The sequence below is a fragment of the Pavona decussata genome, unplaced genomic scaffold (assembly GCF_977016875.1).
Source record: "Pavona decussata unplaced genomic scaffold, jaPavDecu1.1 SCAFFOLD_171, whole genome shotgun sequence".
In the NCBI taxonomy this organism is placed as follows: domain Eukaryota; kingdom Metazoa; phylum Cnidaria; class Anthozoa; order Scleractinia; family Agariciidae; genus Pavona; species Pavona decussata.
Window position 1 is genome coordinate 75,001 of NW_028145582.1, and position 13,714 is coordinate 88,714.

General features: G+C 38.1%; 2 protein-coding genes across 2 annotated transcripts in view; both read left to right on the plus strand.

Moving 5' to 3' along the window:
• LOC146463967 (uromodulin-like) overlaps positions 1 to 8,570 on the plus strand; it is an 8,799-nt gene extending 229 nt beyond the window's left edge. Inside the window, exons 1-5 of the mRNA XM_085083835.1 lie at positions 1 to 84; positions 3,086 to 3,348; positions 4,340 to 4,454; positions 6,414 to 6,551; positions 7,060 to 8,570. The exon at positions 1 to 84 is cut by the window's left edge and continues 229 nt beyond it. Coding sequence (XP_084939961.1) covers positions 15 to 84; positions 3,086 to 3,348; positions 4,340 to 4,454; positions 6,414 to 6,551; positions 7,060 to 7,415 — 942 coding nt within the window. The 5' untranslated portion in view covers positions 1 to 14 and the 3' untranslated portion in view covers positions 7,416 to 8,570. The remainder of the gene's footprint in view (positions 85 to 3,085; positions 3,349 to 4,339; positions 4,455 to 6,413; positions 6,552 to 7,059) is intronic.
• The window catches only part of LOC146463961 (uncharacterized), a gene marked incomplete at its 3' end in the record, with an annotated part of 74,769 nt that overhangs the window by 46,756 nt on the left and 14,299 nt on the right, over positions 1 to 13,714 (plus strand). The gene's annotated exons all lie outside the window — the stretch shown is intronic.

Below are 13,714 nucleotides of genomic sequence, written 5' to 3' on the forward strand. Positions count from 1 at the left end.
ACTTCCAAGGAGAAATGGGTTGCTTTCTATTCTTGTCTCTCGTGCCGATGGCTTGTGTAATGTCAACTCCAGTTCGATCAGAAGGTACGAACATAATTTCCCTTGAATTAAACGACTTTTATTATTTATTATATAATATCATATTTAAGTTTATTTTGTTAAGGGTTTAAAGCGTAGCTCTTTGATCGCTCTGGCTGTAAAATGATTCAAAACACAATATACTTGGCCAATTCTCTTAAGCATTAATTAAAAAAAATAGCCACGCTTTTTTGTATTCTCGTCGTGCAACAGAAGCCACGAGCTATTTTCCTACTACAACGAACCTTTATTTTCAAACTAGGGGATAGTTTATTGGTACATTGAACATTAAATTCTAAGTGGTGACTATTTGAATACGAATATTACGACTCGTTAGCGAAAATAACCGTTGAAACCTCAAAATGCGAGAGTTAACATTAATAGCAAAAATACATCGTAAACAAGTGAGGGATTTAAATAAATGTAAATTCTTCCATCCATTTTTATTAAGAGCTACGCTTTTATTGGCGACAAAAAGGAAATGAAGTCAATAACTTTCAGCATGTAATAAGTATCATTCTTCAAAATAAATTCAATTGCTTCAGTTGGCATAAAAGTAGAAAGAACCAAGAGTTTATATAGTTTTTTTTGTCGCCGTCATTGAGACGATCGGAGACATGCTAAGTGAGACACCAAGGGCTTTTAGACTCTGTTAGATAATCATATGAAAAGTTAAACGTTAAACGTTACACAGCTAGAGTGGATCTCGAAAGACAACACTTTACAGAAGTCTAACTAATGTTTCATCATTATGACAACTTCGCAGGTGTTTTCTGGCGCATTTACGCATTGTTTTTCAACTGCAGTTGGCTAAAGTTTCTCTTGCCACATAACTCTGACTTCCCGTAAAACTGTACTCTCTCAATCACATATTACCTTTATTTTCAAATAAGTTTTTGTCCTTCATAAACGTATTTTTTCAAGCAATTTTTAATTAAGAAAATTCATGGAATGGTGGAATTGTTTACACACAAATTACCAAAGACCTCATTTAAGCAAATGTAAAGATGCTTTTCAAATAGATGATATTATATCTGTTATAAAAAAGGCCTTGTTTTGGGAACCTAAGCCTCTCATAAGGACAAAGAATATAATTCCTCATTCAACTAGAGTTTGAGAAAAGTTTGATGTAATTCATCTGATCTTGTTGTAAACAAGGACTGAAGGACATTTTGGGAAGATTTATTAAGATACAACGGTAACATTAAATCTAGAAATTTTTATAATATAAAACTTGAAACAGTTTTTCCGTGGTATATATTAAGAAATCCTCTAGCACTCCTAATCTTGTGTCTTAAATTGTAATTGTTTTGCTTAAACGTAGCAATAAGAAAGTTTTTTTCCTTTTTAAAGACAGAAGTCATTAAAGTATTGTATTATCAATAGTATGAGGACATCTGAACTGTTTATTCACGCATTTAGAAGAGTATTATGTCTAGATGCGCTAGCAAATCCGTTAGTTTTGAGACCAAAACAAAGGCTCGTTTCACGAAGACAAGCACATCGAACGTTCGAGAGCGGGACAACCACTTACTGAAGACTGAAGGCGTGGACTTGCTACTGAGATGTAGCAGGTGGTTTCAAAATTAGTTGAATATAAGCGTCAAATATAATTGACGATATGTAAATACATCACATAGTGGCAAATGTTTGAGAACAGGTACCAAATTGTTATGGTTAGCGCTTATCATCAAACAGGTTAAATTAAAGTTTTAGGACAGCAACCGTTGGTGTAAACTCCAATTCTTTCATAGCACAATGCATTCTGTGACAAAAATAAATGGCTGCTGCCAAAGGAACCACCGATAGTTTCCACCGGAATAACGGGTAGAAAGAGAGAGAGAGAGAGAGAGAGAGAGAGAGAGAGAGAGAGAGAGAGAGAGAGAGAGAGAGAGAGAGAGAGAGAGAGAGAGAGAGAGAGAGAGAGAGAGAGAGAGAGAGAGAGAGAGAGAGAGAGAGAGAGAGAGAGAGAGAGAGAGAGAGAGAGAGAGAGAGAGAGAGAGAGAGAGAGAGAGAGAGAGAGAGAGAGAGAGAGAGATGTGGAATAAGGACAACGATTTGTTTATCCTTGTTTATTCTTTTTTTTTTTTTTTTTTTTTTTTTTTTTTTGTTTTTTTTTGTTTGGCCTTTTTTTTAATGTAAATTAATGCAGAAGTCGTGTCATAATTAGACAAATTACGATCATTCGGGTAGGTGAAGTCCTGAGAATTAGAAAGACTGTTTGAGATTACATTGACTGAGGTCTCGATACTCTGAAAATGATTTTCAGTCATGTTCTCGAAAAGTCATTTAAAAGGGCATGCGCACTGGCACGGCGATCTTGCTGTATTTTGGTCAAAACGGCTCAAATATTTGACAAAGAACCGTTCTGTAACATAAAATTGCTCTTACAACATCGAGAAGAAATTATTCAAAACCTTAAAAGGTTTTACTCGCAGGAATTAAGAAAATAATCATAATCAATTTTTAGCGACCTCTTCAAAAGACACAGGGAGGGCTAATTTTTTCAAGTTGCAACCCACTTCCATCCTAGATTTCCATAGCCAAACGTAATTAAAAGTAGTTTCTGTGCACTAGTATAGTGTCATTGTCAAAAAGACTTTACCCTTATTTTAACGATTGCATTGAAACAATTACGTTTTTTGCCTATTCATAGTAACACTAAAAATAGGTGACACTGTCCCTTTTATGCGGACCTTCAGATCTAAGAACGACTCAAGATTGAGCACGAGCACGACTTTCATAATTTAAACCGTATCACGTCCCCTAAACTCTCACTTCTTCCCGTTTTTTTCCGGCAGAAAAGGACATCCTAGAAACAAGACTGGTCTGACAAGTGATTATCTAAAGTACGTGAATTCGTGAACTTTATTTAAAAAGTGGCCCCCGCGTGCTCAATATCGTTCTTGTAGTCACTGAATCTGAAGGTCCCCAATGGCCACCTCAAACAGTCCCTCTCAAGAAAATTTAGGGATGCATTTTTTATTATTTTTTTTTTTTTCATGAGAATTTCGCTCCATGGAGTTTCCAGCCTCCTTCTTCTTTGCAAACAAACGATTGATGAATCACACGATAAAAGCCATCGACGTCCAAGACATGGATCTTTGTGAACTGATGTGTTACCAGGAGCACAATTGCTTCAGCTTTAACTTTAGAAAGAATCCAGAAAATGGAAAAGTAAAACACAGATGCGAGTTGAATAACTCCACTCATTTGGAGCACGACAGCGAATTCAAGGATGATACATCCTACTTCTACCGAGGTGCAAAGGTGAGATAGCATGGAATTTAACCGTTACGAAACCAAACTAGTCCCGTGCAATGTCTGATTCTAGGCGTTTACTAACGCCGGAAAATCAAACATTTGCTAGTTCTTACAGTGCAACCAGAATAACCGTTAACTTGCCAGCGAGCCTTAGCGCGTGAAGAACATACCTTGGGAATAAATCGTGCACACTATAGCCGCATGAAGAGTAGTGTAATCTGTTGGGAAGCGCGTTTTCAAAATAATGAGCACGTGCTCAGAGAATTGTGTGTGTGTGAAACTTAACACGCAAGTTTAACAATAAGCAGCTTATAGTCAAAGGACTGTAGCACCCAACGGACTCTACAGTTGAGAGGGCTTCTTTACTTATGTCACGTTAAGCAGCTTTCTTGAGCCACTGGAATACGTGGGGTAATGAATGGTGGAAGAAAGTTTTGAAACCAGTAAGAAAAGTGAGAAAATTCAAAGATGGAGTTTTACGCTTCAGGGAATCAACAGCGGACGAAACAGTCCACATGAAAATTTCGACAATAATTCGGTCACACACTTTCGCTAGTAGCCTTCAAAACGACACTCTCCCTCATCTTAGAGCTCCCGTAGGTAGGCGCAAAACTATAGAAGAGGAGATAATTGATGGAAGTCAACGTGAGAAAAGAGTGGCTGTTTGATCGGAGCCTCTGACGTCTATGACAGCAAAATAATACTGTAAAACTTTCAAAGTGTTGTAAGTGCAAGCAGGAAATTTTGTTCTGACTACAGAACTCAATGAAAACTTCAGAACTATCTTCAGAACGATCTTCAGAACGATCTGTAGTCCGTTTTCCGTTTGCCAGCATGTTTGTAATTTTCTGTTTGTAATAATTATTCACTCACACAGCCCGCCTCGATTAGCTCTGCTATATGCAGGCTGTGTGTATTCCTGTAAAAGATATGAATATTAATAAAGTCGATGGGTACACTATATATTTTCTGGTTATTCATTTTTTCCGTTTTTCAGAATGCCTGTGGGAAGATGCCATGCCAGAACAGCGGGATTTGCCAGTCAGGTTTTACAGACAAAGGATATCGTTGTGTCTGTCCCAAAGGATTCAGTGGCCACCATTGTGAAGAGGGTAAGCTAACTGGGTTACAAAGTATTTTGTTCCCCTCGTATTCTAGAGAGACTCGTAATTGTGCTGTCTGACAAACGTGTTTCTTTAATAGATATTAACGGGGAACCTCCACTCCGACAACAAATTGACGGTAAATTGTTGGAAATAGTGTCTAAATTCTAGATTTTAGTTTAAAAAGCAGAAGTGACATTCAAGTGTGCCAAGAATTAGATATGATTGTCGCCTATTTTCGTTTTTAAATTTCCTTGGGTCGCAATTTTGGACTTCATGACGTCAAACGGTTGCCGCTATTGTCGGTAACTAGAAGTTATTTTTTTGGTGAAACATCTGAGCAACCGTATTATAAAGTCAAGAAATCCAAGCAGGCGACTCCTTTGGAAATTTAAAATGAAGAATAGGCGATAATCAAATTCTGTTTTGTCCGACACAGAAATATTATCTCCGCGCTTTCCAATTAGATTGTATTTTCAACAATTTAACGTTGATTTATTTCAAGAGTGGATGTTCCCTTTAACGATTGCACTGTGTCTTTGTCTCTCTGTGATGTAAACGCCAACTGCTCTGCTATAACATTGATGGATCTGACATTTTTCTTGCAACATGGGCTTCACTGAAGTTAGGAGAAAATGCAAAATACCAAAGAAATACCTAAATCGAGTCATATGTGAACGTTTCAAGCAAGAAGAATTAAAACTTGGACTTTCGAAAAATTGAAAAAAAAAAGTTACAAATATCAACCCGAGATTTGCTTTTCTACAGCAACTCTAATTTACATAAATGAAAGACATACCTGCAGTTATCGAACGTTACAACACTGAAAACCTTACTTGGAGAAAACTACTAAAGAACATTAAGGAGAGATACGAACCGAGGGATCAACAAGGAGATTAACTATGGATTTCAAGCCACTTATACTGGAAAACTAGAAAAATTATTGAAGGTACTATAAAGGCTGATTGACTATTACAATGACAAACTATAATAGAGTCTCGACAAACTTAAACAACTTATATCGACTAACTCTATTGAAGCTTTGCTGTCTGTGGCCGACTGACGATCTACCAAAATTACTGAGCATCATTGCACTAAAAAGTAAAGAAATTAATGCAACTTTATAACAGAGTGAGGCAACTGTGAATCTAGGATGTTCTTGATATGGCCAATTATCATTTGTAAAGTGTAGAAGCTTTTTGCAATGGTTCAGTTTTTTTTTTATTGGTGTTTGTTTTTCGTAGGCTTAGCTTGGTTTAGATTAGCTTTGTAGAGTGACTCATCTTAGTAGCATTGGTGCTTACGACAGTGTCTGTTATAAGGCGAACAAAAAAATCATTTGTGTGAGATAACAAGTTGACAATAACTGTCAAAATTCCTGCACGCTGTTTAGCCATAGCTATTGCCTGTAAGAGTACAGACAATAAAAATGACGTCAGATGTAAAGCGCGCACATTCTCGACGGAAAAATACAGACAGTTACTCTCCTACGTTTTCGATGTTATTATAGAGATTTATAATTACGTTTACGGCAAACGTTAGACATGACCACGTGACCATGTTTATCTTTCATTTGCCGCTCACTGTTTTCAGTTGAGTAGTTTTGCATTAGAGTGAAAGATCCGAACTGCCATGCACAATTTCCATATACGTACTCATTTTTCCAAGAAAACATTAGCGCGAATCTGACGTTTGCCGTTTGCCGTAAACGCGAATCTATGTCTCTCTATTGTAAAACAAAAACAAAAAACAAACAAAAAAAAAAAAACAAACAAATCGATGGCAGTTCTCATGACCCATACTCTTACGGACCATAAAATGACGCCATAATTTTTTAGAACTTGGTAGAGAAGTTTGAACATTTTATGACGTCATTTTATCGTCTATAAGAGCATAGACTATAGAAAATAGCCGTCGATTTGTTTAATGTAATAATGTGTCAAATGACTTTTTTCTGTTATTTCATAGATATCGACGAATGTAGTCAAGGAACACATGGCTGCCTTCGTAACCTTGCTTTCTGTCGTAATACGGCTGGATCTTACAATTGCATTTGTAACGCTGGATTCGTTGGAGACGGAATGACGAGTTGCACACACATTACAGGCAATAATTCCTTACGATTTCTTGGCACTGTAAAATTTATCATCACTACTAAAAAAGTGAGAAAAGTTGGCAAAAAAGATGATTATACATGTGAACTGAAATGAATTTTTTAACTTCATGAAAGAAATAACCTTACAATGTGGTTAGCAGCAGCTAGATCCCTAAAAAAACCCGCATCCTCTGAGCTTACAATGCGTATAAGATAATGTGTGATGTTCCTTGTGATTTCTTTTGGCCTAGACGTTAATTTTTTTTTCTTGATCATGCACTAAATGGATCAAGAACGTCGGGAGCCTTTCAGGCGTCGACTACCCGTATATTAGCTCACTGCATTGGTTATACCGTACTCATTGCCTCCCCTCCCTCCTTCCCAACAAGGATGCGCGGATTATGTAGCTAATTGATAGGAATGTTCAACTTTCAACAAGTCTCACCAGTGCTGTCCCTAAATAATTCTCTTTTTTTAATATACTGACTAACTGGAAATAATCTATTTACTCTTCCACAGAATGTCAACACTATACAAGTCTGAATCGATCTGACAGAAAGGTGACCCACGGTGCTGGAATCCAATGTGACTATAGGCTCCATTCTAGCTGGTTCCGACTTGAAGGCGCAGCAGGAACAAGAATGCCTTCCATTTGTCCACCCACACACAGATGTGGCACTCATGCACCCGGCTGGTTGAGAGGGGGCCATCCAAACGTTACGGGTGCAAAGGTTGATGGACAGGTGTGTTTTCACTGGAGCAACAACTGCTGCAAATGGTTCACGAAAGTCAGTGTCAGAAATTGTGGATTTTACTATGTTTATTACTTTTATCAGACACCTGCATGTAAACTCCGCTACTGCGGTAGTGACTAAACACAGACTGTGATCAGTAACGAAACGATAAGGCGAATGAAATATAAAGTTTAACTTTGCGCTCGTTTGGACCAAGATTCGATTTAGGAGAAAATAATTGACTTACCTTGCTTCAATAAATATTGAAGGGGCGATTATTTATACGAAGTTTAGACAGCGTTTATGCAAACCGCCTAACCAATGTTTAAACCATGAATACCGATTATTTAAGCGTTATTTCTCTGACTTAGGAAAATAGGAATTTAGACCTTCTTACAGGTAGGTTTAATCGCTGTTTAACAGCAATTTCATGGCTAGTCATTTTGAAATGGACGGACTACTGCGCTACATACAGTTACGAGAGTGCGCGTAATACACATTTACAACAAATTCGGTGCCTCATAAAACAGTAGCATCAGCGGACTAACCGACGCTGGTATTTACCCACTTGATTTGAGGAGGCAGGAGCTTGTCCTTCTCAACTTTTTAATTTAATTCACGACGTTGCAAATCCTATTCTTTCTTATACTGAAATTTCAGCCACCTCCAGCAGCCTTGGATCTTATTCTGATGTTCCGCTTGATTCCGTTTGGATTTCGAGAGTTTTAATAAGTTCAGAATTTCTTTCCATCGGCCTTGCCTTCTAAATCAATGTTTTACTGTCGTATCCTTTATTTTCCACATTTGAAAATTTTCTTCCCAGTTCTGCTAACAAAAGTTTTCCTTCTCTAAAATTGGCTGTTCCAAACGGATTTAGACGCCATATTGAGTTAAAACCTCCAATATCCAAATGTGCACACAAATGACTAAACAAATAATGCATTCCCTTGTGAGACATTGTTTATAGCCATTGACTGGGGGTGGAATAATTTTTGTATAAATTTATCTGCTTGTGTTGTAATAACGGTTTTTGTTTTGTTTTTGTTTTTGTTGTTGAAGTTGTTATATTCAAGAAACACTCTTGATTTCTTTTTCTTGATGTTCTTGAATTATTTTGTAACTATGTGAAGGTGTTGTCACACCATCTTCACCACAAGAGGTCAAAATCCTCGTGATGCTTCCCCTTTAATATTAAATATCCTCTGAGTTCTTCAAAAATAACTTTGCTCTGATATGTCACAATTTTTGCCTTCTATTTATTAGTAACACCACCAAACGTTGCGCCTTAGCTGGAATTTTTTGGGAGAAAAAATTTGGCCTGGTAGGTTCACGGAATCTAACTAACGTTGTGAGAAATTCGTTTCTCCAGGTTTTTGATGAGAATGTTGTCTTTATATTGGAGTTGCGGGTTTTTTTATCTCTATATTTGTGTACATTGGTTGATAATTTCCTTATCCTTAAAGTGATTGGTCAAGTTGTCATGCTTTAGCAATTCCAAGTTACGTACGAGCTTTACCGAAAGGGCAACTTAGCATTGACTCAGGCTAAACATGAACTTTAAAACAAACAATTTATGGTTTCACCAAAATGTCCAAACTTTATTTTGGTGGAGCTCAAAGAAACTGTCAAGTTATTTTGTCTCGGTTATAACTATTATTTTAGAGGTTTCATTTCATTTGCTGCATAACGGCATCACCTGAATGAAGTGTCTAAAATGACTTGACCGATAAATTATTTGTAAAAAAATGTAAATATTTCTATACCTTTTACCTAGACCCGGAAATTGGAAAGCGAACTACCAGTGCGACGTTTCTTTCACAAAGGGTCCAAACATACACGAGAAAATAAATAAATGACCGTGAGTAGACTGAAAAAAGGGATAAAAATAAGCGCTGTTGACATTAAAAGTAGCTAAGTTAAGAGTTAGTGATGATTAACGGGAATTCGTATTAATATTATTATATATTTCTTATATAGTAACTAAACAAAGCTAAGGTTTAAACGTCATACTAGAATTGGTCAGGCAAGTATTTCATAGCTTCATCGGATGGGAATCCATAAGCGTTGTTCCAATTACAGCTCTTAAATAGTTCATATGAATACATAAGACATGCTAAACTGCTTTTTGGAACTTACACAACATTAGGCAAATTTGGGCGTTTTGGGCCTTAACACTCCCAAGTTTTTAGTTTCCAGTGTCATATATTATGGTACGCATTGACTATGGTAGCAGTCTTTTTTGTGTAGCTCCTGCGTTTTCCTTTCCAAGCTGCAGGCGTTCAGTACAAAATGATACGGATATATTGGATTGTCACATCTTGATTACGGTCAGACTATGCCGATCTTGTTTAACTTACATGTTTTGGCCATTAAGTTTACAATGTGATAGAAAGGTGCTGTCATTGAATTAAATGATGTGTGTGGCTCTGCACCTAGGATTCTCTTGAATTTAGTGACTGTGAGGGAAAGATTATGTTCCAGTCTTAAATGCAATGATGAAATATTGATTTTAGCTAGAAGAGGTAAATGATAGACATTAGGATCGCGCGTTCACCGTAGTAAAGTATGGAATTAACTTCTGCTAAAAAAATAAAGAAAGCTGATAACAATAGAGTACAATATAATTTGTTCCCCTCAACAGATCCTCTCGACATATTTCCTTAGACCTAGCTTTCCATAGAGGCCCCTTAAAAGATAATAGTCGATGCACATACAGTGATAGGTTCAATCAATATATAGATATTGATTATTTTAACAGACCTAACATGGCGTTGACCAACAAGACAAAGATATACTATTCCATAGCGTCACACCTTTATTCAAGTACAAAGTGTTCTATGACTTGTGTATCACGGCTCACGTTTCTTTTGAAATATAAGTCCTATATTCCACATTCCTCAGAAAGCCCACCGCCCTCCACTCCGTTCTCCGATTTTTCTTGGCAAGACGGAGCCATAAGAAGACGAGGAATTCTATTGTTTGTATATTTTCTTATCTTTCTGTTCAAAATGATGCGAAGTCCCTAATGCATATGTGCAACAGACAGCAAAACATGTTTATCATCCGATGTCATCGCGTCCTCACCCACTGAAGCCCTGCGGAATGAGGCATTTGCAATTATTCATGTATAAGGAATGTGATTGACGAGAGAAAAAATATTTTGTTGCATTAAAAAACCCTCTCAAATCGAAAAAGGGACGATATTGAACTGTTTCTCGGGAATTTATGATATGTCCCCCTTGCGCCAAGTCCTCAAGAACGGCACTTGTACCATTCGCACCTTTTGCGCTAAGAAAAAGGGAATAAACAAGCTTGGGCCTCAGCAACAATTAATAAGAGGAAGTTCCTGTCCATTAAAGTGCTGGTTAGCATCCTTAGTAATTGCAAGTACCTTATTCAGCCCAGTAAGGTCGAAAAGAAGAACAGTTGGAGTTCTTGAACTGTTGTCACCAATCCACCTGGTCGGAGAATTCTCTGATAGTCCCCCCAACTATGGGCCTTAGTTCAATGTTCTTTGACCGGAGACCGGACGTCGATTTTTAAAACATCCCCAATCGCACTGTGGTGCCTACGGGATGAGTGATAAGGGCATAACGTAGGGCATAGTTAATAAAAGGCAATGGTTATGAAGCTTGACAAACATCTTTGTTCTATGTTTTGTTAGCACTTTGGCCACGACCGTGTACAAACCACAATCGATTTTGAAATGTATTAGACCAATATAAACGTCCCTGTTAATATAGTGTGAAAGTTAAACAATAAACTATGTGTAGCGAATTTGAATGGTATTATTGCCCAGAGGGACGAACATTTGGACAAAGCGATCTCTAAACCTGCACATTACCGAGGAAGAAAGAGGGGGTGGGTGATTTTGAACTAATGAACTAATTGTCAAATAATGATTCGAGTTGATGCTTTTGGAAATAAAGGATGAGCGTCCTTATTAAGCATGATGTGGCAGTAGATTCTTATATAAATTGCGATCTCTACCTGCGGCTATGGACCTAGAGTTTATAGCCACAATTAAACTGATGACGAAACGTTTCCTCCTTCCTTGAAGCAAAAGTTAACCTGCGTGCATTAAAACGTCACACAGGATTTTTCGGTTTATGGCATGATTTGACAATAAAGAGGCATTGGCTCTGAAGTCGTATGGTTCTTGCATCGTGGACCGCAGTTACTCGATAGGTAAATATCGTTGAGACAACTGCTACAGCGAAGCGTGATCCCATAATGTCCTTGGCCTGTGAACGCGGGTGGCCTGCGTGGTCACAAGAGAGAACCTGCGGAATGAATATCTAGGAGGTAGGTATTTTATATCTTGATCGAGCTCTTTAACTCTAACTATACTTAATTTATAGTTAGTTTTTTACGTCCTTCGTAAACGAGCGCTACTTGTTTTGTTGGTTTCTTCTTTTTTATGGAACTAGTGATTAAAATTTCGCGATATCCATGTTCTGGCTGTCTGCTAGAATCCTTGACGGAAGAAACAAGACCTAATATGAATAAAATTAAACATGATTAACCCAAGTTTTGCCGCTGCTCAGGCACATAAGCCTCGCACTGTGGGCGTGTCATTTCTTGATAGAGTAGATGTAGAAGTTAAGGGTTAGTATTTGGTTTCGGGTTAGGGTATCTTCATTTCTTTCGACAACAAACTAAATTTATCAAAAACAAAAATAAATTATAGGCCAAGATTGAGGCTTAGGATTTGGTTTGCGCTTGTGTAATTTGCGATATCATTACTTTATTATTATTATCCATGCACTGCATCGCCGGGTACTTAATTGTAATACATCGACTACGGGCCCGTGGAGCCCATTGGTAGCCAAAGCATCCACTACGTGACTGTGGCCCTCAGTGACGGAGAATTGTTTACTTGACTTCTATCCATCCACTGCGTGAATGTGTTCCGCGGTCTCAGGGAGAGATCTTACTTCATTGTCGTAACCCCCGCCCCCACCAAGAGCAACGCGAATACCGCGGTGGCCATGATAGGCATCTCTTTACTTCTTTCTCTTTTTCGGTAGTATTTTTCCACTGCGTGACTGCGGACTGTGCTGGAAAGGCAAACCTGCGAAAACACGATCCATATTGCGTACCTAAACCTTTTCGCTCTAACCTAAATTTATCATGCAATGCTTTCTTTTCGCAACTGCTTTAGGTGCCTACCGTGCAACTGCGATGGATGTCCACTAGCAAAAGCTCAATTTTATTCGAGTTCGCATAATGAGAGGAGCTCCAAAAGCTATAATCCTCTCGTTACTTGGACTTGGTTTGAATGGTAATCATACGCAGCCCCAGGTCACCTGTCGTATTACAGTATGTGTGCCTATAAAAATGAAAATTAAACAGCCAGAGAGAAATAAAATATATGTGCAAAGTGATTAAAAAAAAGGTGATGTTAATGTTAATGTTAATGTGATGTTAATGGAAAGGTAGGAAACTACAAGTCGAATTTCAATGACATTTGGCCCGGCCTTTGAGGAAAGCAGCTCGAAAAACCTCGCCAACATTTGCTTGAAACTTAAGCACCCGCTTACCTGCCTCAAACCATGACAAGAAGGATGATGTGCCGTCCTTCCTGGGCAGCTGGTTTTCGGAGGAGTTCATTTATTGAGACACAGGCCTTCGTTGAAAACAAAGTTCATTTCAAATCGGATGCCATTTTTGCCACCGACCGAGCCGTGTCCGTGGAATGTTGCTACAAACTCACGATCAAACCTAGGCACGAGTGCTAAAATGTGCCCAACAGGAAAAGTCTACGAGACGCCTTTGGTACGCAACAAACCATACACACCCCCTTACGGCTAAGTGGAGTTCTGTACCAGCCAGCCGTGCCGTGCTTGTAATGAGAACCTCGAAATACAAAAGGTTTAATGAGCAAAACAAAGACCTTACACGTGCGTAAAAAAAGTAGCAATTCTCGGCAAACAACAACTTGACATTGGAGAAAGTGAATACAAAGACAAATTTTAATCCTATGTGGACACTAACGCAGTCGTTTTCCTGGATCGTCACTGCACAGAAATAAATAGTGAAACTCACCAATAAATAAAAGGGGACCTTGGTATCAATAATATAATTGCATTGGATTAGATTGGATTAGATCGGATGGGATGAGATGGGATTGGATTGGATTGGATCGTTTTGAATCGGATTGGATTGGATCGGAACGGATCAGATTGGATTGAATTGGATATGATTGGATCGGATCCGATTGGATTGAATCGGATTGGATCGGATTGGATTAGAATGGATCGGATTGGATTGCCGTAGAAGGTTAAAAGTGTAAAATGCGAATGACTGAGGCTCCTTACCAAAAATGAGTATTAGGCTTTTCACTCGAAACTGCGTGCAACGATAAACTGAGTAAACAGGAAGTCTCAATGCTTCATGTAAAATGTGTCACTCAGACAAATATAGCTCACGCAACAGTC